This window comes from Polypterus senegalus, chromosome 1, assembly GCF_016835505.1.
Source record: "Polypterus senegalus isolate Bchr_013 chromosome 1, ASM1683550v1, whole genome shotgun sequence".
Classification (NCBI taxonomy): Eukaryota; Metazoa; Chordata; class Cladistia; order Polypteriformes; family Polypteridae; genus Polypterus; species Polypterus senegalus.
The window spans coordinates 157,904,071-157,931,695 of record NC_053154.1 but is presented as its reverse complement, the minus strand read 5'-3'; the positions used below and the strand labels follow the sequence as shown (position 1 = coordinate 157,931,695).

Sequence of the window (27,625 nt, the reverse complement as noted above, 5' to 3'; positions counted from 1 at the left end):
AACACTTTGTAGAGATATGTTGTCTCTTTAATGCCAAAGTGAATTTTCCTGTTGATCAGTGTCAAAAAAAACCATCCAATAATCCATCATGGGGGTCTGCTGGAGCCAATCACAGCCAACAAAGACAGGAAACAGCCTTACAGAAATCAGGTTAGTAGCACTCTAACAGAAAGAGGAAAATTTTGTGCTTTTGATTTATTTAATACTAATCCTTATTTACTGCAAATAATGTCATATTTCTGTATTCTTTGCAATGGAAATAAACAGTTAATTATGCCTTACTGAAAAAATACAATTACGCCAACTTACTAGAATATTATTTGTATATAAAGTTTGAAAGCAAGGAGTAACAGACTCAACCACATCACAATACAGCCTTTATGTCATTTGCCCTAACAAAGCTGGTTATTTGACTGTAAGTGGAAAGTCACATGAACAGTGGAGTACATGTGAACTTTAAACATAAATTCAGAATACAAAAGGAATTCAACAGCTGCTATCCAGTTGTGTGCTTCAGTTAGAATGGTTGTCATTCTGACATCTTGTGTCTAAACTAAGAACAATCAGGCATGCCATGCTTAAAAAATGAAGTGACAAATGCAAGGCTTGACAATAGCTTGTAACATCACAATTATCATTCAACAATGAGAAAACTGGGCAAGGAACAAGTGTGAATAGTACTAAAGTAAAGGCAGACAATGAAGAAAGTACTTACCCACTGCAAGGAGAAGGATGCTGGCAACAAAACACCCAGCAGCCACACTCAAGTAATAAACCCCAACACGCATTTCGGCAGGCCAGAGTGGGAATAGCGTGGCAGCAATAACTGCAATCACTAGGGCAAAAGAAAACATGGAACTTTGTAAATGCATTCCAAGATTTCCATCCCTTCCGGGTGTCAATGCTTCACTACAGAAACAATACTTTAGGACCAATTGGATGGCTATCTTCCAGCTAACAACTTATAGAAAATAATTAAAATGAGAAATGACAGTCACTGGGTTTTTTTTAACTTAATAACTAATTACTACCTCATTTAAATAATTGTTTGTTGTGCAGACTTTTGCATCATTGCCCTTTATCAAACATAGCTTTCAAAGATTGCTAACAATAAAATGTCAAGCACACTAAAAGTGTTTGAAAAGGTGATACTGCCCTATGGAAATTCCAATTACTTCTTCACTTGAAACATGTTTAACTACCCTAAGGCTACATTACATACCATGTTGAGCAGATGTTGGTAAAACAGAGCAAAACTTGTTAATTGGAAATGAGCAAGAAAAGAAAATCAGTCCAAACAGACACGACTGGAATAAAACCGATGAAATCCAGTAATCTGTTTCTTTGGCAGTTCTCGCAAAATTAACAATCAGATACTTACCTAATATAAGGCCCATGGCAAATGTTTTAAAATGAACTGGGTCATATATCCAAACGTAAACCTGTTAAAAATGATAGCAAAGTTCTGGCTTATTGAATCTTGGATAAAAAACGAAGCTCATTAACTGCATCTTCTAAAACATAGTTCAGCTGGTTAGAAAAAAAGATGGCATATGTAAGATTCAGCTTGCCCATAATGGCACTTTACGGTGGACGCTATGAAGCATGGGCCACTACCAGAAAATAAAAGCATAAAAACCTATCGAAGTGGCAAAAGTTTTGATATAAAAAAAAAAATGCCTTCCGTGTTTCCAATGCATGTTTGAGAGAAGAAAAGGTATCTGGAAAAAAAGTATGTTATCACATATTCCTGGTGCTATTTTTCTTGTGGTAAGGATATGTTTTCTATTCGCTTGTGTGAGTTCTCATAATAATACAATAGCTAATCAAAACAAAACCAACAATGTGGCACGAAAAGTTTACTGTGATTTGATCAATTGAGAAGAAGCCACGCCCTGGGAAGGTGAAAGTTTATTGTGGAAGAAGACAAATGGAGAGCAAGTGAGCAGAGTTAGTCTTCTTTTAAAATATTATAATATCCTTGTTTTGTTCGAAAATGACATGTATAAACTATTTTATAGTGTGTGTGTGTAATCATAAGATGTGGAAAAATACTTGACAACTTGGACATGTTTTGTAAAGTTTTAAGCTTTTATTTTCTGGTGGTGCCTAAAACCCCATTAGTTTACTATACATTGCAAAGCAAAAGTGAGGGCAAGATATTTTTTTTAAATTGATAGAAAACACTTTAAAAAACTATCTTGCCATCACTGTTGAAAGAAAAAACTTAACTTTAGAACACAATTTCATGTGACAAATATATATCTGAGAAAAATATGAATGTTCCACCACTGCACTACCACTAGATGGCAGTAACTTATTTAGGCAACTTAATTTCCCAGACGCTATTAAAAACAGATGAATGGATGGTGTTTTTTGAGAAATGACAACTGCTACCAGTTATTTTAAAAATTGTGCAAGTGTCTCGTAAATTGTTAACACAACAAACAGAAATGAAAAACTGGAAGAAATCATTTGCAGAGAATAGCTGAAGAGCCTTACCCTTACTTAATACCCAAACTGAATGGGACAATGGGACAGTTTTCTGTTGATTATATTGGCTAAGAGGCTGCCACAGAAGTCTCTCCTCTTTTGATAACTGAATCTTCTTAATAAATCAGTTTTAAAAAAAAAAAGGCAAATCTCCACTGACCTCATTTCCGTCAACAAAAACTTGATCCTCATGAGGTTCTAACTTGAATTTTTTTTTCACTTCCTTTTTCTTCTTAGGGGTTCCAGGACTTTCATCCTAAATGTCATGCACACAAAGTTAGTTTAATCACAGTTTTAAGCATGATGAGTAACTGGAGGACCATAACAAAGGAACAGGAGGAAATTTTAACATACACTTTTCTCCTTTTTTGCTTCTGCAGTTTCACTTTCTTTTTTCTTGTCTTTTTCCTTCTTACTCTTTTTATCTTCATCTTTTCCAATTTCACTTTTGATTTTCTCCTTTTCTTTTTTGAGTTCCTTTTCTGGTTTCTTTTTCATAACCTTAAGTGCTCGATGGAAAAACTGCTTTTTTAGAAGCCTGGAAATGAAAAAAACAAGGGCAAGATAACAGTATTTTATGAAGACAGAACAATTAATAAAATACACTTTTAAGGGGCATTATAACCTGTGTGGTCAAAATCAAACAGCATACCCTAAACTATGAAGTGTGAAGGATGTGGAGTGGTAGTTGGCAATCATATCTTGCTTTGCTGTATCAATATCTGGAGAATATGTCATTAGTGATAACATAAATTCAGACACATCTAAAGAAGATAGACAGATGAATTGTCCATTAGCTACATTATGCACAGTCAAAAGTGAACCATGAAAAAGATGATGACAGTTGCCACTACCTAATGATTGAAGAGGAGACTGAACAGGGGCTTACTTAGTAACTAGTAATGTATAATTGTAACATAACCGGATATGAGCTGCTCATTCAATCCCTAAAAAGTCACCATGAAGAGGAAAACGATGAAATTCCTTACAGCTATTTCATAGAGGATAAATATTAATGACAAGAAATTCATGACTGAATCTATTGTATGGTGCAACCTGTTAGTAAATGAGAGCTCTGAACAAGAGGATAGATAGATAGATAGATAGATAGATAGATAGATAGATAGATAGATAGATAGATACTGTTGTTTATAGTGTGGGTTGGCAATATTCTATTTATTTTTTTATGGTCTTCTGGACTGTATTCTTTCTAAAGGAACCCATGTGCTAACAAAAAAGCAACAGAACAAAAAGCTGTGTTTTATATATGATTTTGCTACCTGTTACAGTAATCAACAACAGATTCCCTGGTGGTGAAAAGATCTTCTTCTCCCTTCTTAGCCTTTGCCCATTTTGAGTCGAGAAGGCAATCAACGGCTTTTGAGGCTGAAATTAAAAAAGTTGAGATAACTGAGATAAATGTAGTATATTTACACCAAAAATAGCTAACAAATGTTAAAAACTACAAAATATAAAGATGTTTCATTAACCAATAAACTTATAATAACCTAACCAATTATTAACAAAAAAAAATGATCAAACTATACAGGTATAAAGCAGATAAAAGTCATGTTATAGACAGATTCATTTGAGTTGTTATACTTGCAACATTTGGAAACAGAAATATGAGATACTGTATACACAAAAAATAATGACCGTTTGCAACTACGACTTGTAGGGCAAGCCTGTGACAGCAGTGAATTCAAAGGCTTACTTCACAAAGAAGGGTTTCAGACAGCTAAGAATGTTATAATTATCATGAGAAAAGTATGAATATGAGTCCATGAGTAGCCATACAATTCACACTTTAATTTGTTTGGACAGTAACAAAAATGCCATTAGTATTATTACAAATTTCAGGTAGTATACACAAAAGAGTTAGTGAATACTTGAAAATTGCTACAGCCAGCTCATTTGACCTGAATATAGCTGTAGAGTGTAAACTCTTGTGACGCTGACCTAAACGCTCCTTCTGTTAGGCACCTGGTGTACTAAATAATGTCACTTGCCGATAGTTGTTTTTTGTGCTTGAAGGAAACCACAGGACCTGCATTTCAGATACCATAAAAAGGCAATGTCAATAGAATTCAAGATTATCTTCTGCATGATTATTAGGTCTGGGCCAAGTTAGGAAGGTATATATCAGTACAGTGATCCCTTGTTATATCGCGCTTCGACTTTCGCGGCTTAACTCCATCACGGATTTTAAATGTAAGCATATCTAAATATATATCACAGATTTTTCGCTGGTTCACGGATTTCTGCGGAAAATGGGTCTTTTAAATTATGGTACATGCTTCCTCAGTTTGTTTGCCCAGCTGATTTCATACAAAGGACGCTATTGGCGGATGGCTTAGAAGCTACCCAATCAGAGCATGTATTACGTATTAAATAAAACTCCTCAATGATATACGATATGCTTCCCGCGCGGTGCTTGATTGTTTGCTTTTCTCTGTCTCTCTCACTCTGACATTCTCTCTGCCTGACGGAGGGGGTGCAAGCAGAGGGGCTGTTTGCACAGAGGATACGGACGCTCCTCTAAAAAATGCCGCTTCATCGCGGTGCTTCGGCATACTTAAAAGCCCAAAAGCACGTATTGATTTTTTGATTGTTTGCTTTTCTCTCGCGCTCTCTCTCTCTCTCTGACATTCTCTGCTCCTGATGGCGCTCCTTTGAAGAGAAGATATGTTTGCATTCTTTTAATTGTGAGAAAGAACTGTCATCTCTGTCTTGTCATGGAGCACAGTTTAAACTTTTGACTAAAGTGTGTTATTTCATGTCTAGAGGACTCTAATAATGTTAACAGTGTGGGAGAGTTTATAAGGGCTTAAAATATATAAAAATAACCATACCAACATATGGTTTCTACTTTGCGGATTTTCATTTATCGCAGAGGGTTCTGGAACGCAACCCCCGCGATCGAGAAGGGATTACTGTATTACAGTCACATGCAGACTTTTGGCTCCATTTGGCCCGATGCCAAACTGGCTATATGTTGGTCACAAAGTGTACAGATCATCGCAAATGAGGCTCTGTGGGTTTGGTGTGGGTAATCATTTAGCATACTGTACCTGCCTGTATGCAGTAGCACAAACTGATCTTTAAGGCAGTGCAGGCCAAGTGCATAAGAATTAGCCATGTGGAGCAGCACCAATCAAACTTTAAAGAGCCCTCCAAGACTCAGAAAACATATAAGGCCCTATGAAACAATGATAATAATGACATATTACTATTTATTGACTGTTTCTATGTTCTTTATACAAGAAAAAAGTGTGAACCATCTGCACAGGTCAAAACCAAAAAAGATGTGCCAGCTGTGTGAAGCATATTGCCTTGAAGATCTCTGTGACTGCAATATGCAGCATCAGTACAGAAACGAAGACAGCCCAGAGGCTTCTACCTCTATAGCTCCACCACCACTTCAATACAGTGTGTCATTCTATGGCTGCCAGCGCTGCCGCAAGCACATTTTAAACAAAAGGCATATGGCCTTTGCAGCATGTAGTGGCTGGTTTTTGTAATTTTTAGACTACCCTATTGTTCTCCTACGGCACTCAGCCTTAAGTACAAATGGCCTCAATTCATTCAGCCAAAAATCAAAGCTCCGTGGAAATAGCAGAGTAGTGCCCCTGGGTCCAGGCCTGAAAGACACACACTCCTCAGGTACTCAAGAGACTACCTGAAGAAGCCAACATAAAAGCAACTCCATGATCGCTGCTTTGCAGATACAGTACTTAGAGAGCACTTTAGCAGCCAGGTGATGTGTCAGGGGTCCATCAGTCTGGGTGCATGTTCGCCAGCAACTCTCGCAGAGCTACGGGCCAGTGGAGGCATACAAGTTGCCTCTGAAATTGGGTTAATGTAGTGAGGCAGAAATGGAAAGCCTGTATGAGTGGGCAAAGCCACAAAACACAAATGCATCTAAAGTGCTCACCAAGTGCTGTGTCTGCAAACGGCAACCCACCCTGTCCCGCCCCTTCGGACAGTTTAGCACATCTAAGAGATTTCATGCTTTTTTAGTTAGTAGAATGTTGTTGTGCCTTGGGATTTTTATGTTACAAAAACTGTGCCACTAGAGAAAAAAGGTTGGAAAACACTGCTCTACCTACACCTTTGCTCCTGGCATGCTAAATAAGATCTTGGTAGCTCCCATCTCACTTAAAAACTGACACTGTGCATTTCTTGGATGGTTATGTTGCATTCTTTCCATAAATTAGCGAAGACACTGCAAAATGGATTAATGAGTAGGGATAATCATTGCACTTCTATTTCATAGAATTTTGTCATTATATTTGAGCAGTCTACACTGTAAGCTACCTGGCAGACCGGCAAGTTAAATATAGATGCTAGAGTAGGGGTACTGAATTAAAACTTAGAAGTCTGACCAACAAAATTCTCTCTTATCAAAAGTCTGAACCTCACATTTGTGCTACAATTCAGATCCCTAGACATTCAATGACTGTATAAATATTTTAATAATAATAATAACAACAGCATTTCAACAATATTTATTTTCAATTTATAGTAAAGACCTTACACATGTGGACACTTTGAATTTAGTTGGCTTTGTATTTATATGGAATAAAAATAACCATGTTTAGCATAAATAAAACAAATAAACAGCTCTATTTAATAAAAAATGAAAGTAGGCCTATAACATTGACATTTTAAGTAAGTAAAAGAAAACAGAGCCATCTAAATAAAACTAAAAAGTGCACTCCTTTACAATGGTCCAATCAGAAAATGTTTTTTTAATGTTGCCCCACATTCGTTTGCATGCTGCTGTGCTGAATTTTACATGCCCTCACTTTGGACTACTGCAGATGTGTTTTTGCAAATGATCCATGTTTTCTCTCATAGTGGCGCTTCACATTTCTACATTTTACTAACGCCAAGGTCTCAGAACACATGAGACAAAGTTAGTTTTGAACTACCCACAGGAAGAATGAACATATATTGGTTTGTCCATTCATCTGTGAAAGTTCAGTTTTCTCTTTGTGTTGTCAGTCATTCTCATTTATTTACACTCACACACACTAGCAATCAGAAGTTTAAGAACACCTCAGTTTTTTCAGATTTTCTTCAAATTTCAAGAGTTGAAATGCAAAGAATGACCTAAAATGGAGGAAAGGAAGCACTAAACTTCCAGAGATTTAAATTTAAAGTTTAGGTTGGCAAAAACTGATAAGAGTACATTTCAAAATATTATAAATAGGCCTTCTTTAGGTATCAGCTAACAGCTTACAACCTACAGATATTCTACAGCAATTCAATTAAATTAAGCCTTGCAAGTTGAAGCAAACAATTTTCACAGGTGTCTCAACTTCTCTTGATTACTTAAAAACCCTCTGCCTCTCTTAAAGCGGAGTTGGAACAAACTGTGTTTGTATGGTGGCATTTGATGTGGAAGCAACACTGTATAAACACATCAAATATCCATTTGTGTTTCAAATCAAAGTTGAATATTTACATCTTCAAGATCAATTCAAGATCACGGTCAGGTGAAATCTATCCCAACATCATCAAGGCAAGAGTCAGCCCTGGACTGAGTACCAGTCCACCACAGAGCACACTCTCATACACTCAATGACCATAAGTCAATATTGAGCCTCTATGTTATTATTCATATATAATCATTTTCCAATGTATTTCTGCTTATCAGACATTTTTAAGATGCTTGCAGATGTACGAAAGGCTGAAATTTGCCACAGTGATAAATCATTCACTAAAATTATTGGGAAAAGCCAAATTGTTTTATCAGGAATCTCTTGATCCATCCTTTATGGTTACTTTTAAGAACTATTAGCAGAAAAGACTTTTAGTGAGATCTATTGATCAACAAAGCTATGACTGTTTACTAAATTAAGTTTCTTGGAATTCAATACCAATAATTTTAAACTTTGGGTAGTGATGACATAGTACTAGTATTAGCCTATTTAAGGTAAAATACAACTTCAAGTACAAGTGATACTTGTACTAAAATGATAGCTCCAAAGTTAATACAATAATCTCACTGCCCACTATTTTTGTATAATTTGTCATACAAACAAGTAGCCCATATTCTTTCTCAGTCACTCAAATATATAAAAAAATAAAATAAAATTTTAAATTTGTGCCAATATTCTGCATTACACATTATTTAAAAGTACAACAAATGACAAATTCATTTTCTGAATAATTTATCAATTGCTTAAAAGACCAAATTCCCTGTAACAAAAACAAAAACATCCACGAAGTGGATTCATATCTCACCAATGAAGTAATCCACCCTGTGGCCCATCATGTTTGTGGACTTAGTAGGACAGTTAAAACGAAGATATTTTGCCACAGCCTTCTCCTCCTTGGTTGGTTCACCAACCTCCTACAGTAAGACATAAAATATAAGCATTAGATTTCTTTAACACCATCTTTGAAAAGCAAGACTTGGTAAATTTTGGCAACGCAGTTAAAAGGTTTAGGTTACTTTCTCGTGTAATACTGTTTACGTATTACGGTTGGGCAGGCTGTACAAAACAATAAGGCTGTAACTGTTAGCAAGTCACTTAATCTTTCTTTACTCCAGAAGTAAAAACAAATGCAATCAATGTGAAATGTCCTGTGCCATTTCACCTATTCTTAATGTTGCTGCAGCACAGTCCCATACAACTTATTTGATATACTGTTTAATACAAGCTTCCATTAATTTCCTAAACCCATTTAATCAAGTTCAAGGTATCGTGGAGACTGAACCTATCCTGTGAGCTGGAACCAACCACTAAGGTGCCAGTCTACTACATGAAACACTCATACACATACTAATTATCATTTAAATTCACTTAGATTTGGGTGAGAAATGGGAATACTGTACACAGAAAAAATAATTACAAGTTTTTCCTTCTTTGTTGTGCCCTAGTGCTAGAAATTCAACAACAGCAACAAGATACGTGTTCTTGTACTTTCTGGCTTTAATGTTGACTTAGCTGTGAAGCATGACACACACACACTCCATTAACCACAAAAGTTGGAAACCTGTAATTCACATTTTAGTACAGAGGAGCTAATCGTTGATCACTGTAGAACACTGCCTCTTGGTTCAGGGAGAAAACATTCTGATAACTCCTTATATACCCAATGAGACAAAAGAAGACATCAGAAAAAGTCCCTGATGCACTCCATCCAGACACACCACAAATCTCAGTTGCAATCCTTATGACGTGCAAATGGCAAGAAGTTCACTAATGATTCCCATACTTCCCTTGCACAGCTGTAAAATTTTGCAACAGCTTTTTCCTATCTATTTATTTTATTGTATTTTAAGTAAAAGTGACTGACTGCACATGCATACCAGCATAGGCAATATTCCACTATCATTGTGAGATAACGGACTAAACAGAAAAGCAAATAAGCTCATTATAGAATACTCTCACTAGCTACATGAACTACATCTGCTTCTCCCACCTTCAACTCACCCCATACTGAATTCTGGCAGTGCTTTTATAACCTTTATAACCTTTTATAACCTTTTATAACCTTTTATAACCTATAAGCTAGGAAAGGTCCAGTCACCCATTCCTCTGTCACATATGCACACACTCCTATATGCAAGCAAGCTAATCACTCACTCATGCATGCATACTCGCGAGACAGCAGCAGTGTGCACCCATGAACATCTCCAGTATCTCCCTTCCCACGCTCACTGAAGCGCCTTTTTTAATCTCCAGATGGCAGTCTTCAATAAAACCACAAATGTAAACTTTCTAAAACTTTGCTCGTTTCCCTTCTTGCCACTTACAATCTAGCGCCAGTAAGCGACTCTAAAGTAAGTGGACAGGTGGAGGACAACATATCCACCCGAGATCCCTTCAAAGAGAGACCACCTTAATGCCAACAATCCCCTCCAAGAACACTCTCACCCTCTGCCCAATGTAAACAGTGACAAAACCCACCATTATGCTTTACTTGGGACTCTCCTTGATAGAAGGGAAGTTAACTTCGTTTGTTTGACCAAATTCCCGGCAAATGCGTCAAGCAAAAAACTTGGTGGATGACATTTTACAGATTATCGCTGAATTGGACTGACTTGTCAGAAGGTGATTTTGATACAAGTGATCAAAAACGAATGTGAGGTGCCAGCATTAGCTGATCAGTCCACAGCTAATCGATGCGCTGAATAGGTTCGTGTAGGTTACCAGCGTAGAGAAATATTTGCGTGAGAGGACCACATCTTACAATCATGAGAGATACAAAAAACCGCTTCTGCTAAACCCCACCACGCAAAGACAGCCTGGCAGCCAGCTTGCCCTGCATCCAGGTGAACTGGCGGTCAAAGGATGCAGCAAAAGACATTTTATGTTGATTTCTGTGTGAAATCATTGCTTTTCATGTTTTTCAGAAAACTGTTTTGTTGGTTTTTTTTTATTTAAATATTAGGCCCTCAAAGAATTAGGATGATGTGGTATTTCTTCTCTTGTTTATACTTTTCCCTTTCCAACATTCCACTATATATTTATCTTAGTTTTTATTCTCCGAAGAAAATTGTAGCAGAACTGGACAGACTTTTAAAAAATGGTCTCTGGCAAAGTCTAATCTGTCCTTCCTATGCTTGAGGTTTACCAGTGGTTTGTACCTTGAGGCAAACCTAAACCCTCTGTCTTTACCTTCATCCAGTCTTCTCTTTATTGTAACTTTTGATCTATCTCCTGGAGGGTGTTCTTGGTTTGGCTAAATTCTTGACAGAATTCTGTAATCATTAATTATTAAATCATCAATTATTATGAACTTGGGAGCTGCCGCGAGTGGCAGCCTTTCCAGCAGCTCCGTGTACGACTTAGCACTTTCTTTTATGTGGACTCGTTCCCTGGACACTTTTCACTACTTTACTACTACTTGGACATGGATTTTTACACGCCGAGACTCATCTATTCAAGTAGTCAACTTTTTTTATTGTGAATTTCTCCTTGGGATTAATAAAGTATTTATCTTATCTATGTATCATCCAGCACTGTTGGTTTCCGTGGTTTTTCCAACCTTCTGGTGTTGCTTCTTTTAAAAATGTACCAGATGGTTGATTTGACTACTCCTCATGTGTCAGTTATCTCTCTAAAGGGTTTGTTTTCTTTTCTCAGCCTAATGGACTCTTTTTACTTGCATGGACAGCTCTATGGACCACACATTGAGAGTTCACAGTGACAGATTCCAAATGCAAATTCCACATTTGGAATCATTTTCAGACCTTTTACCTGTTTAGTAGTTATAATGAAATAATGAAGGAACTGCTCCCACCCGACTATGGAACAGCTTGTCAGTCAAATGTCCATAAACTTGTGAATCCCTGGAAATCGGGGGTTGTAGGGGATTTTAGGGGCTATGTATTAAAATAGTTGTCAGTTCTGGATGGTCATTTACTCTCCTGGAACTGAAAAATAACTGCTGAGCAAAATAAATTGTAAGAAAAAAAATTCAAACATTATTATATAATTGGCACATGAGTTACTGAATACCAAGTAATTTGGGATATTTCCATTTAAATAGACTCTTTTGTAACAATACACTTTTCACATCAGGTTTATCAGAAAATCATTTTGTCTGGATTGTGGCATTTGCTGTTGTGAGATTTATGTTGACAGTGGTATATAGAGAAGACAATAATTATTACTCTCCAACTATTAACGGACAAAGAAAATTCATCTAAATTCCAAAAACTCTACCTCCTTTTTTAAATTTAATCACAACTTTATGAAAACCACTGTAAAACAAATAAAACATGTCAATTTAAGATTTTTAATTTTGTTACGAGAATTCCTGTAAGAGTCTTTTTCCTAAATTTTTTCAAGCTACTGTGGTCTAATTGCGTTAGGTGCATTTTAGTTGTTATGCGAACAGTCATTACTCTGGCTTCAAAAACCAAACAACAAACAGAAACTTAGGATTTGATGATTTATTTTCAGTACATATGTATATGCCGCTTTAGCAGCAGTAGTAAATAGTATTACTAAAAGTAGTGGTGGTACAGCAAGTCACCGTAATTAAGTACGTCCATTAACATATTACATGTTTTATCACTTTAAAGAATAATCCCTCATGCTTCAAAGCATTACAAGTGGAGCAACAGACATTTCTGGCCAATATGAATGTAACTGAATACATTTTTTTGTAATTAACTTATCACCACTGTAGACAAATGTGTGCAAAAGAGGCATTCCTCTAGGGGTGTACTGTCTCAAAGCCAGGACAGACACTGGCTTACAACAATGCTGTACTTGATAAGCCTGTTGAAAAATGAATGGGGGAGTTGGATGGGCAACTTTGGCTATTTTAATAACAATCAAAGGAGGAATGCAAAGCCTTCATTCCTTTATTGGACCTATGCATAGCACTTTATTAACGCTAGAATTACCACAGCCTACGAAAAAACTCATAGATCTGTCCCATCTTAAATCGCTTCGCACCTCTCCATCAGCGTCTTGTGTCCTATAAATGTGTCGATAAGCAGCACACAGCCTACTATCACTTCCCCCCACAGTTTTCTCAGCTCAAGTCTGTTTACCTGTGTGTCAGCTGCTTAGAGCTGTATAGAGTGAGAAGTCAAGCAAAATGACACCTTTTATAAATACTATATCGTTATTTGGAACACATGCATTTCATGTGTGTTAAATGGCTAATAATATCGTCATCATTTCAACTGACTATAAAATGAGTAACACTACAAGGTAAGACATTTGTAACTGTCAACTGGTCATATTATCTATCATACTCTTAAAGCATGTATGAATCACATACTTTCATTTTTCAACTAATTCCATTATGGGATAAAATTAGCAACAGTGAAAGATCTTTCTTCCCTGACAGTGCAGCAGGATTTTTTCTGCATTATTAATTGAAATGATTTGTAACTTTTTAAATAAAAAACCTGTAATTGTGTGCCAGACTTTAAGACAAGGTAATAAAAATTTCCAAGTCAAAGCTCCTAAACTGTTAAGCTGGCCAGACACTTGCATAACTGCACTGGTACTACTTTAAAATGGTAACACAAGACAGAAAAACCTAATGAAACTACATACAAAAGGTGCTTCCTGCAGTGTGGCCTCTCAGAAGTGATGACAACACCCTAACAACAAGTATAGATGTAGACTGTTAATCAGCTCACTGAGGTAACAGCCAACTTTTTTTGTGTAAAATCTTACCTTGATTTTTTTTTTCCCTGGGACGCCAAGTCAGAAGAGGAAAATTTGAACAAATAGTACAGCTCCCTACATTGATAAATTGCCAACAAGAAGTAAAGATTGAAATTTTCATTTTAAGAAATGAATAGGGATTATAAAGAATACATCAACATAATAACATCTAACACTGCGTCTGCCTGAATAAACCAATCCTGAAAAATGAAGGTGTACTCATACTCTGCAAGCTGGAAAATTGCCCTGAAAAAAAGACATGCTCCATTTAAGATCTTAGGTAAGAATAATAAAAAGGAATGACATTGAACATGGATATTACTTCAAAGTCAAACTTAACTTCTTCACTTTGAATATTCTGCCTTTCTTTTATTGTTTATTCCAACAGAGGTGATCTGCATGTAGAGTATTTCCAATCCAGTTTGTTTAATACAGATACAAATATTTATTTAAAAAACTTTTACACTACGACCCTGCATAATCAGACACAGAGAATCCTTATGTTCTATATTAAAGTGTTAACTTCAAATTTTTTTAAATTAAAGTACTGTATACAGCTCAGGTATTACCTGTTCTGTTTTTACTAGCATTAAATTATTTAGGCTTACTGTTAAAGTAACTATAAAAGTACTAAAATAAAATTCCCTTAAAATATACATTGTTAACTAATAAAATACACAGAAAATATTTATCTACAATTCATATGGCATTAAAGAAAAATGCATCCCATAATTTCAGGCTGTCGTATTGTTTAATTTCTTCTGCAACATACTTTGTAATGTAAACAAAGGTTAACTTAAAAAAGTATTCTCTTACCATTTGTTTAAAAAAAATATTCACCTCACACATTGATTCAATTAACTGATATTGACCATTAGTCCAGGATAGGTTGGGGAGCATTCACTGGTACAGCGCATTGCCGCACCCACCACATGACAAAACAGCTCAGGATCCCAGCTGGCTACCCCCAGGCAGACACGCAATCCAGTCCCACCCTTCAGAAATGACCATCTATCTGCCGCAGCCAGGCGTCCTCTTGGCCTAGTCCAGCCGCTCAGGTCCTTAACAATGAGGATCCTGCAAGCCGGATAACCCTTGGGGAATCACACCACATAGCCGTAACTGACTCTCCCTCTCAATGCAGGTAATGTGCCTCATTTGGGGCTCCATGAGCAACCACTCATTCAACACAAAGTCAAACCAGCAGTAGCCAAGGATTCTCTGAAGAGACACATTACCAAAGGAGTCCAGTCTTGGTTTCATATCACTGGAAAGCATCCACATCTCGCAACCATATAGCAAAACAGGGAGCACCAGCACTCTAAAGACTTGGACCTTCAGCCTTTTGCAAAGATCACACACCTCTTTCCAGCGACTCTCCAAATCCATCTATTCATTTCATTGGAAGAGTCACCAGAAATATGTCAAGGTAAGTAAACCTCTCGATGCGGTCAGCGCTCTCTCCGCAGACAAACACATTGCTTATGGCTGTGCCCAAGAGGTCATCAAAGGCTTGGATCTTGGTTTTTATCCAAGTTACGACCATTAAACTAAATGTTTAATTGTACTTCTATGATTAATTTTTGTATGTGGATTCAACTTGTGGTTCTCTATGTAATTATTATTTGTAGGAAATTATTTTAATTGTTTAAATGAAAATTTGCACTGTTTGTTTACATAAAAATTACACTGTTTAAATAGAACAAGGTACCTTATACTTCTGCATATTCAACATGCTACTGTTGGCAGTGAGATGATTTGTATTATCAAATAAAATTGCAGTTTTTTGAAAATGTTTTTTTTTAAAATATAAAACACAAAATTGTTTATTTAAATAAAACAAAAAATTCTACTGCAACAGTGCCTTATACAGTTTCCTCACTCCGTTCCTGACTTATGAAAAACACAAAAAAAATGAATGTAATGTATTTTCATTGTAAAAATAGGCAGCAAACAAACAATAGAGTAAAAAGCCAGTATATTTACAAGTCCATAGACACCTTTTGCATCACTGACACACAGGACATACACAGCTAAAATTAAAATGAAAGATTAAAACATGTGAAGGACATTACATATTTTATGAAGGTATAAAACAGTATTACATAACAGAAGACATTCATTCAGACACTCATTTCCTATAGGCGCAGTAAATGATGGTGTCACATCTGCCTGGAACATCTACGCATGCGATACCAGGTGGATATTCAAGTTCTCTGTACCCAGGAAAACTCAGTATAAGTAAGGTACTCTTTCTGCCATTTTCAGCAGTTATGGAAGTTTTTTTTGCAGCATTCTTAAGAGAATGTGAAACTAACTACCAAAAACAATCTAAACAACAAAAACACAACAACCAGCACAGAGGAATGAAGTCAGACATGTTTTGCAGTCTTCAGAGATTCCTACGGTAATTTTCATTGCCTATAACTGGAAAGGCTTTCCCCCAACCCCAAAACCAAGCACAGAAAGAAGTTAGCTTGAAAATGTATGCAAGTACTTAGGTTATTCCAGATGAGAAATGCAAGAAACAAGCAACAACTAAACAGAAAGAAATAAAAACACATTAAACTTCTGTGGGGCAACTACAACAGAAATCAGGAGATGTAAGCACATAAACTAAAACTTACTGTACAAAACTAAGATTTCTCTATGTTCCTCTGTAAATAAAATATTTCAAGGACTAGGATGAAAAATAATTTGAAAGTAAAGGTCTGGATGAGTGCACAATTTTATGCACACAGTTACAAATTGATTACTTGTTTTAGAGTGATTATTTAAACACAGTATTTCTTTTTTAATGAAAAATATAACTGCAACGTCAAAACTTGTTTTAAAAGACTGTTTAGGCGCAAATGACTACATGTTATCAAAAAGTATAATTTTGCAGTGCTATGGGATATGAAATCTAAACTTGGTACAATAATAGCTGACAGGTTGGGGCACAAAAGAAAACTGATTCCAGTGTTGCATCATAAAATGTCTGAATTACTGTAAAATCCAGTTTTTATTTAATTGACAAAATTTTTCATTCATATGAATACTTTGTTTACAAAAATTGAGAGTATTATGCTCACTACTATTCAGCTATTTGCAGCTCTTCTATTACATAAGCAGAATAATAGCTGTTCATTTTCGGACATGTAATTTAGACACAATAATGCCAAACATCCCTCAGGGCAGAACAGGTTAAGCAAACCTTGATGATCATAGATCTATTTTTTCTAAAAATGTATGCTAAAAATCACCTTTCCTGTACAAGAGAATCTTTCAGTTTGTTGTAATACAGAAGAAATTCCGACCGCTATCCAAAACTAAATTCAGGGCCAGATCAGTTATTCATGCACCCAAGGCTTTTACCAAAACTTTCAATATAAAAACTTAAATTATTAGTAGCTTTTTCAAATTCAAATCAAATTTTACTTGTCACATGTAAATTATACATACAGTATAATATGTTGTGAAATGCTTAGAGTCATAAAAGCAATTAACACTTAAAAGTCAAATGTATATTTCACTTATCACACAGGTAACAAACATTATGTTAAATGTATGCAACACATCACACAGAGAATAGAAATCCCAAAGGACTATTTTTAAATGCAGCAATTTACAAGTGTGCATCATTATAAAGACAGAAAACCTAAATTACTTCTTTAGGGTCATACAGTATAAAATATTTAGTATGTCAAACACCAGTATGGTGTACAGCACTAATTTAAAGAAGAAATCACAATATTTAAATACTGTCCGATTTTCAAATAATATAAAACTTATGGATCGATTTTATTTTGGTATAGTATATACCATATACAGGGTGAATCATTCAAAAGAGGCCCCAAATATTCTGTAATAGCTCTATCTAGGATGAAGCAATCTGTACGAAACAACATACAATATGTTCTTCAGTATATGGAGCTTTGAACAAGCCAGGATGCCCCTACATCGGAGTAATGAGGTAGGCGCCGGACAACCACTACGACGTTTAACCTCCGTTTGCAACTTCTGGGTACATACTGCCCATACCCCTTCACTCAGTCACTCGACTTCTCATCAGGATGGTGGTGTAAAGTATTGAGCAGCGTATCTTTATGGTGCGAACCTACTGGGTCACTAATTCATTTAAGCAACGTCAGAACTAACTGGATGATCATGTCACACATCGGCAAGGAGAATGGCAGAAATGATGTCCTTCTTTGGCAACAGGGTCATTTCAAAGGGGCTTTGGCCACCACAGTCACTGGATCAGACAACACCAGGCTTCTTCCTTTGGGGTATACTCAAAAGGAAAAGTCTTTCAAACAAGACTCGCACTGTGGAAAACATTCAATGCCAGCCTCAGGGCATACTTTGCATCTGCTTAGCTAATGAATTGTGTTTTTTTTTTTCTAGAATTAGCCTGAACATTCCGGTTGATTTTGTGACTTCTCTCATCGCGCTAGAAATCATAGTTCGCTTGCAGCATGGTTATCCGAGGCAGAGGCTGCGAACCAAGGGGAGGGGGAAGCGTGATGTCAGGAGTGGGGAGTTGGTCTACCTCTGTGTTTTGGAGTGTACCTTGCCTCTGCTTAGCTAGCGATACCTTTTTGTTTATTGATTTTTAAAGTTTGTCCTGTTTCACTACTACACGGGCGGAGTCGCGGGGAACAGCTAGTAAGAAATAATCCCAACTCATGAACAATGTATAAAGTTACAAGTTTCTCTTCTTGTCTTGTTATTCTTTATCCACCCCAAAGCTTCATATGGTGGTATTTTGGAGTTGGTACACATTTACTTACCCTCATTCACTCGCTATATAACATACGTAACATTCAAAACTGTTGAATCCAGTTCAATGTTGGGTAGAGAGATAGTTATTCCAACAGTATGGTATAACTCTGGATAGGGTACAAGTCAATCCTGTAGCAAACAAAAATTCACTCATGCTGGAACCAATGTAGAGCTGGCAATTATCCTAACCTGGACATCTTTGGAAATGTGGAAGGAAAACGTATTAAGACTTAATGTGCAGACTCCACACAGACAATGACCAAGCATGTTGAATGTTCACTAGTATTACATGTAAATATAATAAGTATTGTGTAATGATTTGTGGTTTCATTTATACTGTCAGGGATGCCAGGGGCCATGACCCGGCCGGGACATCATGAGGGACCGGATGTGGGTCTGTGCCCAACCTGGATCACGTGGGGGTTGCCTTCCGGGTTGCTCTGGGGGCCACAGGAACAGGTCATGGAAGCTCCACCCTGTAGGGACCCGTGGTCACCGCCAGGAGGCACCCCAATGCCTTGGGGACCTGTTACCCCAGCACTTCCGCCACACCAGGAAGTGCTGGGGGGAAGATTTAGGACAGCGCCCGGAGAGCAGCCGGGAGGACAGCCGGCACTTCCGCCACGCTGGGGCGTGGCCAGAAGAGGAATGCCGGGAACACCTGGTGCTCATCCGGGAACCATATAAAAGGGGCCGTCTCCATTCATTCGACGCTGGAGTCGGGAGGAGGAAGGACGAAGCGCAGGAGAGCTGTGGATTGTGGCCCGAAGACAAGGCATTGTGTGGCCAGGACTGTTTTGGGGGTTTGTGCACATTTTGGACTGGGTCTGAGTGACCAAATAATCTGTAAATATTGTAAATAAACGTGTGGTGGTTGAGAAGAACATGTCTGCCTGTCTGTGTCCGGGTCAACTTCCACAATACATACTGTAGAATCATCCATGGAAACAAACATTTATTACACGAATAGCTTATGGAACATGGCAATAAAAGGCAGGGAATAGCTGTTCTGAGTGTGGATTAGGCAGAAAAAGGAAAAGAATGTTGTATTAGTAGTAGGGTGTTTAGTTTGCACTTCTCCTGTGTTCATTTATCTAAACGCAGTCTCCATAATGTGTTCAAATCCTTTTTCTTACAAGTAGACTACAAAATCTTAATGTTGGCACCCCATTTTAAAAAATGAACTAAACATAGAAAATTGAATAGTTTCATTTAGAGATTGTCAATTTATTAATAAACATACATTTTTCCACACCAAAACTGCAATTTTTATTTCAAGTGCCTTTATATAGATATGGGGCGTACATCTATTTGATAGCACTTTCTTGTAGAGAAAAGCCAAGCAAAATGACACCTTTTATTGGCTAACTAAAAAGATTACAATATGCAAGCTTGTCTTGCCTGAAGAAGGGGCCTGAGTTGCCTCGAAAGCTTGCATATTGTAATCTTTTTAGTTAGCCAATAAAAGGTGTCATTTTGCTTGGCTTTTCTCAACATTCATAATGGCTAACACGGTACAACATCCTAGTCACTCTCTTGTAACATTATCTTTTTAATATTCTTTTAAAATCTTTGGTATGGTTGCTTACTTCAATCTTTATACAGTGTTGGTATGAGCAAACAAATGTGTCATGTTAAACTGTAACAACAACAATTAATTTGTTGTTGAGTGTCCTTTTCTGTTTCACTATAATGAAACTTCAAATCTCTGAAAGCAAAACTGATGTTCTTTAACCTAATCTTTACCACCAATTATTCAGATTATGTACTCTGCAATCAAAGCAAATACTAATGTGCATTTAAAAAAGAGAAAGGGCAGGATTAGGCATGTTGCCAAACTCTGCTACAGAACAATAGTCAAACTTTCTACGATCAGACAATTTTAGCAATCATTCGCTACCATATCCTGTTGTTGTTCTGCATAAGTCACACTTTGGATTTTCCCTTCTAATGTTTCCAGTGTTTACTGTCCTGTGATTAATAACATATACAGTGTATATATTTATTTTTCAGTTTGAAGTGCAGTTTTCATAATGAAATGGAAAAAGTGGTTTTATGTAGCTAAAAGCTTTTTTTTTTTTTTAAAGTCAAAGTTCCCACCCTTTTAATCGAGTCATAACATTAAATGCTTTTTTCATGTCTTAACTTTTTCTGTTTGTTCATGGTGGAAAGATTCCACACCTTCTAACATTCTTCACTGCATATCCTAGAATAAATCTAGTAGTTTTCCATTGGAATTTCTCTAGTACAATTTATCAGTTATTATTCACGGTTGCACACTCCTTTGTTCACAATTTAAAAAATTCAAAAACTTGTAAAAAATAAAACATTTTTCAAAATTGGTTTCGCAGCCAAATGCACAGAACATGCGTGAAAATATTTAGCAGTAGGTGTTTCAGGGTTTTATTTTTGCGAGTTTAAGACTTTTTAATTCATATCGCTACTGGTAAAAAGTAACAACTCACTGAGAACTAATTCAGTTTGGCTCATTTAAAAGATAAAGAAATAAAAGTGATAGATTTCCCGCTTCCCAGCTAAGTATGGAAAATATTCCTGTAAACAGTCAAATATGCCATATTTTAGACAAATGTTTACCTAGAAATGCTTTTTTAAGATACAATTGTTTCATAAGTTGAACACCACAAGAATGGCTGCAAGACACAATTGTTTGTTTATTGCAATCATATGAAAAAATACAAAAATGCAACTAAAACGAATACTTAACCGACGATTGGAATGTTATAAACATTTGTATCTAAAATGTTGTGCAATCTCTCTGTCTCAGGGTTTATTATCCCACTGATATTGTCTTTACCTTTAAGGCTGGTCAATCATGTCCAGTGCTGCGCTTTTAAATCATCAGAAAAATACATTTCGGTATATTTGATGTTGGGATAGGATAGCGGCATAGTGGTTTGTGTGGCTACCTCACAGCTGAAGAGACCAGGGTTTGAGTCACGGTCTCATCGATGTTCGTGTTTACACAATTTCTATGTGTCAGCATTGGACATCATTGGTCGGTACCAGAGAACTCCTCTAAAATTCCAAAGATGTGCATGCTGGGTTAACTGTTAACTCTTAAATGCCCTAGTGAATGTGTGGTGTGCTATAATATAATAATAATACACCTTATTTATGCAGCACCTTTTCTGTGCTCAATAATGACTACAGGGTTTGTCTTATGGCCTGTGAACATAACTTACATTGCCTTTATACACAAGTGGTAACTTAATGCCTGCTGAGCTGCTTCCTTGATTAAGTGGTCATGCACAAAGGGTGTACCACAAGTAAAATTGCTGGAGCAACTTTTCTGTGGAAGTCTAGCCATCGTGTATATAATGTTTTGATGTGATTATTAGCAGTGGTACCTCGGTTTGAATCCTATTCTTCTATTGGTGCTTACATATGTCCTGTGCGTTTTGTTTTTTTCTACAGGAACAGTGGGAAGTGAGAGTGTGTGCTTAAATATTGCCTGCTGTCCAGTGCTATTGAAACTGGCACCATTTCTGATCTGGATAAATGGGGTAGAAAATGGATGGATGAAAGTGCCATAACATTTTGATATGTATTAACTGACAGAATTTATTTAATCTTATTGCAGTGTACAGTGAAAAATGTTACCACAGCAACATTACCCTATTACTACTATACCTCCCAGGTGTTACCAGATACATAGCAAATTACACAATAAAGAGGCAAGTCCAAGAAGCATTACCATTTTAGATTAATATTTCTTAACTAAAGGGTTAAATGTTTTTAAACACAGCATTAACTCTTCCTGAGAAAAATCCATCAGTCAACCGAACATACACTAGTAAGTTCATTCAATAATTTACAAAGAATGTAAAATAACAGAATTATGAAATTGAAATAGACCATACCAATTTTAAAATATCAAAGAAACAGAGTGAAGAAAATTTGTATACAAAGCCCACTACTAAAATAAGACAAATGTAGGATCTAATCCTAGACTTTTACATTCGTTTTACCTTAAACCCCGTGACCAAAAAAGTGGTTTCTGAAAATGGACGGATGGATTCAAATAGTTATTTTAAAACCTTATACAATTTTTATGGCTTTTGGAAAAATGTAATTCCATGAAAAATATAAATAATGAACACATGGCAATGCCCCCATCCAACACGCTGTAGTAATAACGGATTCTTCTTTTTATTTTCCAAAATAACTAAAACTTTAAAATTGAAAAGTTACCCAACATAAAAACCCAGTCACGTGTGTTACGGGCATTGATTCAGACTTCACTTTGAGCCCCGTGACAGATTGGAAGTGCACAGAAGTAGAAGTATAGACGCAATATGCTACAGGTAACATTCAGAGAATTGTCTCCATAAGGAAGCGCTTACATTGGAGAAGAAGTGATTTCCAAGTCACAGCCAGTAAATAGTATTGCGTTTCTGTTACCCATTTTGTAAAGTGACAAAACAACAGAATCCAAAACGCTTGACCATCTCTAACCTAGCTACGCACGAGACTGACTAGTGGTACCCAACACATTGATACACATTTCCTCGAAGGTGGACATTTTATCAAACGGTATATAATGTGTACAGGCATATAAACTCATTCATACAATATGCAACTACAGAAACAGCATTATTGAACTGGGTTTAACGTCCCATGAGACGCGCTTTCTGTTTCGGTTAAATAATATACTTCCATCAACAGATTGCTGCCAATACAGTCACTGCAGAACTGCTCTGAAATGCATCAACGGTAAAGACAAGATTACAGTATCCACAGCCTGTTAATTTCTTTTAGCAATGATAACACCTCTGCATAGAGCGACAACGCGACATAAGCCTGCCATAATCATCGCCAATTTTGTTTACCTGTATTCTCTTCTTGTGCTTCCTCCGCTCCGCCATATTTCTCCAGTTGTCTCCGTGTGACGTGGACAGGAAGCAAGCTGTCGCGAGAGTTAAGCGCGTGAATTCCTAAAGCCGAGAAGTCACGCGTACTAACGTGTGCAGTTTTGTTTTCCGCCAACGTAGGTTTTCCTTCCAACTATCGTGGAGTTCCCATAGCAACCAGACAAGCAGAATGCAAGAACTGAGCTCAAGAAAGAAGAAAGGCGCTATTGCGTACTTTAGACAGGTTTTATTCGACATACCTTCAGTGGAGAGATAAATCTGAAATAAAACCGATAACGCGAATAAACCCCGCACTACACATTTAAATTGCCAGGTGATGACTTAAGTCGTCTTTAGACCGCTACAGAATCATATACTTTTCACTGCTTTGCCATTCTGATATAGTTGAAATTGTAATATTATTGTATATTAGGTATGTAAAATCATACCTACCTAGTATTAAAGTACATTATGAATACATATCATGGGTCTGCAAAATTAAAGTCATAAAAAAGTTATTTTATTTGCATTCATGAACATAATAAAACTACAGTATAATTGCAATGTTTGAATCTTATCACATTAAGTACAAAACTGAAAAGATATTTAATTAAAATGTAATAAATTACACATTTTCTCCATGTATACATTATTGTTCTGAATCAATTTACCATGAAAATATTTTGTCAAGCTAATATTTTAAATATATATGTAAAGAAAACAACAATACATATTTATTAACTTACATATAACTTTATTTTTTGTCACTTCTTAGGTTTTTTGATCGCAAACCTTGTTTGGTGGCCTGTCTTTTATACACTTTTTCTGGCCCCTATAAATTATACAGCAGTAGTCGGCCATCATACTAACATCTGGCACCTTTTTTTTTTCATATCCTTGATATCCTGATAGCATGTTTGACCATGTAACTCATTCACTATTTTTGGGAAAAATTCCAAATCAAAGAAATTAACTTCGAGACTGATGTTGCAAGCCAGTTCCTTAAACTTAACAAATACATTTTTCACAGTTTCTGTGCAATTTGGATTGTTAATTGCTACCTAAAAAGTTAGAAAATTACTTCTTCAAGTGATACCCAAGCCTCTCATTCCAGGTCATTCATCACACCATCAGATTGCACATAACAAATCAGTTTTCTTATGTCAAGTCCAGCAAAAATGCCATCTTTCAATTCAGTTTTAGACAAACCTGGAAAATTTCAGCACAGATACATAAAACAGGCCCCAAAGCTTTAACAAACTGCTTCATTAAACTAAGCTTAATATGAAGCGGTGGCAGCAGCACTTTATCTTGATCCACCAGACTAGGTCTGATGATGTTTTTGGCACCAAGCTGTAGGTTTTTTTTCTAGCTGGACATTCCTTTTAAATCCATTGTCAATCCTTGGCTCTGCTGTTCCACTCACAAAGCAAACATGATGATTTTGTACACCCTGACTGAAAACCCAGTAAGATACACAGAACTCTCAGCTATACTCTAACCTTATTATCTAATGAAATAACTGTTTTGCTTTAAGCATATATCGTAATATTAGAAATAATTACATTCACACAAATTATTATCTTACGTACCATACCATTTTCTAAGCCTGCTTAATCCTGAGCAGGGTTGTGGGGAAGGCCGAGGCAGGATCAATCCCAGGACAGGGTACCAGCCCATCACAGGGTGAACACACACACACAGACCCACTAGGGTTAATTTACCATCACCAATCCATCTAACCTGCATGTCTTTGGATTGTGGGATGAAACTAGAGCACCTGCAGGAAGCCCACACAGACACAGGGAGAACATGCAAACTCCATGCAGAGAGGATCCAGGACACAAAGCCAGGTCTCATTACTACAAAGCAGCAATGCTGTCACTGCCACACCATAAAATGAAATAATGATATTTAATTAATTAAATTAAAACTGCAAAATCAATTACAAAAAACTTGCAAAAAAAATTTGTGTGATGGAAATATATTTTTTCATTTTTTAATTTGGTGCCAAAAATATATTAAAATCACATGAAATAATCAAAAGTTTTTTTCAGTGTATAGTTGTACATTCATTTGACTTATTACTAAACTCAACAGAATATGACTAGTCTTTAAATATGTTAAAATTAAAAATCTTGGAAATAATGTTTTGTAGGTCTAATCAAATGTTTTTTGTGTAAATACTTGTGGCAATCAAGTGTTTTACAGATATTGTATTGCTTTTACCAAATTAACATAAAATCATTTTGTTGTTTATTACATTTTGAATGAGTCAAATGCATGAGGCAATATTGGGGCATTAAAATAATTATGACAAGAACAGTCCTTTAAGCCCAGTGTGACTTGTCATTCTCTGTCCATCTAGCTCTAGCAAAAATAATGTCAAATCCAGTATTAAAAGTCCATAAAGTAATACTGTCTTCAGCTATTCTTTGCCACTTAACATTTTTCTATAAAAGAACAATTTTCTTATCTGTTAAGGATAGTTTTTTTTGTTAATGCTGTTAAATTCTACTTTTAAAATGGAAACACAAGTGGAAAAATGGCAGCCAGTATGTAATGTTTAAATCAGGTACATGTGTTGACCATTCTAGGCTTTCCTTTGTTTTATAACAATCTTTTTAGTAATTATGTCTATAAAGTAATGTAAATTATCTAATCTCACTGGTAACATAAATATATCCTTCAAATTTGAATTAACAAATTGCATGGTGCCTATAAAACGTATTCAACTCTTAAAGGTTTTCACATGTTATTGTTACACCACATTGAATCATAGTGGATTTGTGTTGTCTTTGTTTTGTTTTTTGACATTAACCAACAGAAAAATATTCTTTAATGTCAATGTGAAAACAATCTCTGCAAAGTGATGTAAATCGAAAACCTACTCTGTTGATCAATGTTAGAAACGCCAAATATAATCAACGTTTATTCATTATTCATTATTTTATAAGTTATATAATAATAAAATGTGAAAGCCTCCAAGTGGGTGAATAGTTTTTATAGGCACAGTATGGATGGAAAATATAGTACATTAAAGAATTTTACAAAACCTTATACAATACTGACATTCATCTTAGGATAACTGTGCCATTTAATAAAATTAGGGGGCTTCGCCTCCTGCTCGCTTCGCTCGCCAGCCCCTGTGTTTTTCTTTTTCCGGATACACACTTTTAATATTCGACATTAATATGATAATCGAATCTTTTTAGCAAATCCTCTTTAATAAAAGCCCTGTGTGCGTCCAGGTGTCCATGCGTGTGTCTTCTGGTGAAGTGCGCATGTGCGGGGTCACGACGCACATCGCACCGTGCCCCGCCCATGCGCTCGGCACCTTGGACACACACACACTGGAAGCTGGGCACACAGTGAATGGACTAGCCGCGGCAGCGCATGATAAGCAAATAAAAGACATCATTGCTGGGGAGAGTGCTAATTAGGTAGTCGCGGCCGCGCACATAAAATCCGTTTGACCAAACACCGTTTCGAGTTCTTTCAATAAAATTAAGACTTTCTGATAAAACAAACTACTTACGAAAGTTGGAATATCCTGAGCCGATGTAGCTAAGTTTTGCTTGATTCGATTTAATAAAGAAGAGACGGTTAGCTTCAACTTTTAGATACGCATTAATGTAATGTTGGATTAGACGTTGAGATGACAGACGTTGAATAATGTGAATGCAAAAAGATTAGACTCGGATATTTTGCCTGTAGTGTTTGTGGATTTCACTTTCCCCAAACATCAAATCTTTTAATTCTCTTGGATACGGCTCCTCATAGTGTATAATCACTACTTTTCCCTGATGGCAACACAAATTAGACGATCTACAAGTCTCTGACTCAAACTTCAAAGCCTTACAATATTTACATACTTCTAACATAGCACCTATTTTCATATATTCGATCTCTATTCGCCTTTCCGTTATTTCTCCGAGTAACAATATCTCTTGCGCTAATGCAATCTTTACTTTTGCTTTCATAATCTCTAGCCATATGTATCGTGCCAATGTCTTTATGAAATTCTACTTTGTCTTTTACTCTGTGTCTTTTATTTCTGAGCCCGATTGGACCTGCTTTTTTCAATTCCACTTGTTCCGGGCTGATTATTACTTTCCTTATATTCTGAATTTGCACATAGATTATTCTGTTTCTTTTTTGCATTTTTCTCGCTCCAAGGCTTTTTGGTCTCTTTTCTCCGTGCTGCTCTTTCTTCTTTGATTATTCGCTGAATTTTCATCTATAAAGTATTGTCCTTATGCATTTTATATGTGTTAAGTAGGGCGTGTTTTGCAAGAATCTCATGTTCTACGTTCCCGCGAGACGGTCCTGAGTCAATCT

At 36.4% G+C, this 27,625-nt stretch overlaps 1 protein-coding gene across 1 annotated transcript in view; it reads right to left on the bottom strand.

Annotated features, from left to right (window-relative positions):
• sec62 (SEC62 homolog, preprotein translocation factor) overlaps positions 1-23,353 on the bottom strand; it is a 28,023-nt gene extending 4,670 nt beyond the window's left edge. Inside the window, exons 1-7 of the mRNA XM_039761116.1 lie at positions 23,264-23,353; positions 8,746-8,854; positions 3,774-3,879; positions 2,848-3,031; positions 2,654-2,749; positions 1,382-1,442; positions 716-835 (exon numbers count right to left, since the gene is read on the bottom strand). Coding sequence (XP_039617050.1) covers positions 716-835; positions 1,382-1,442; positions 2,654-2,749; positions 2,848-3,031; positions 3,774-3,879; positions 8,746-8,854; positions 23,264-23,299 — 712 coding nt within the window. The 5' untranslated portion in view covers positions 23,300-23,353. The remainder of the gene's footprint in view (positions 1-715; positions 836-1,381; positions 1,443-2,653; positions 2,750-2,847; positions 3,032-3,773; positions 3,880-8,745; positions 8,855-23,263) is intronic.
• Between the last annotated feature and the right edge of the window lie 4,272 nt (positions 23,354-27,625).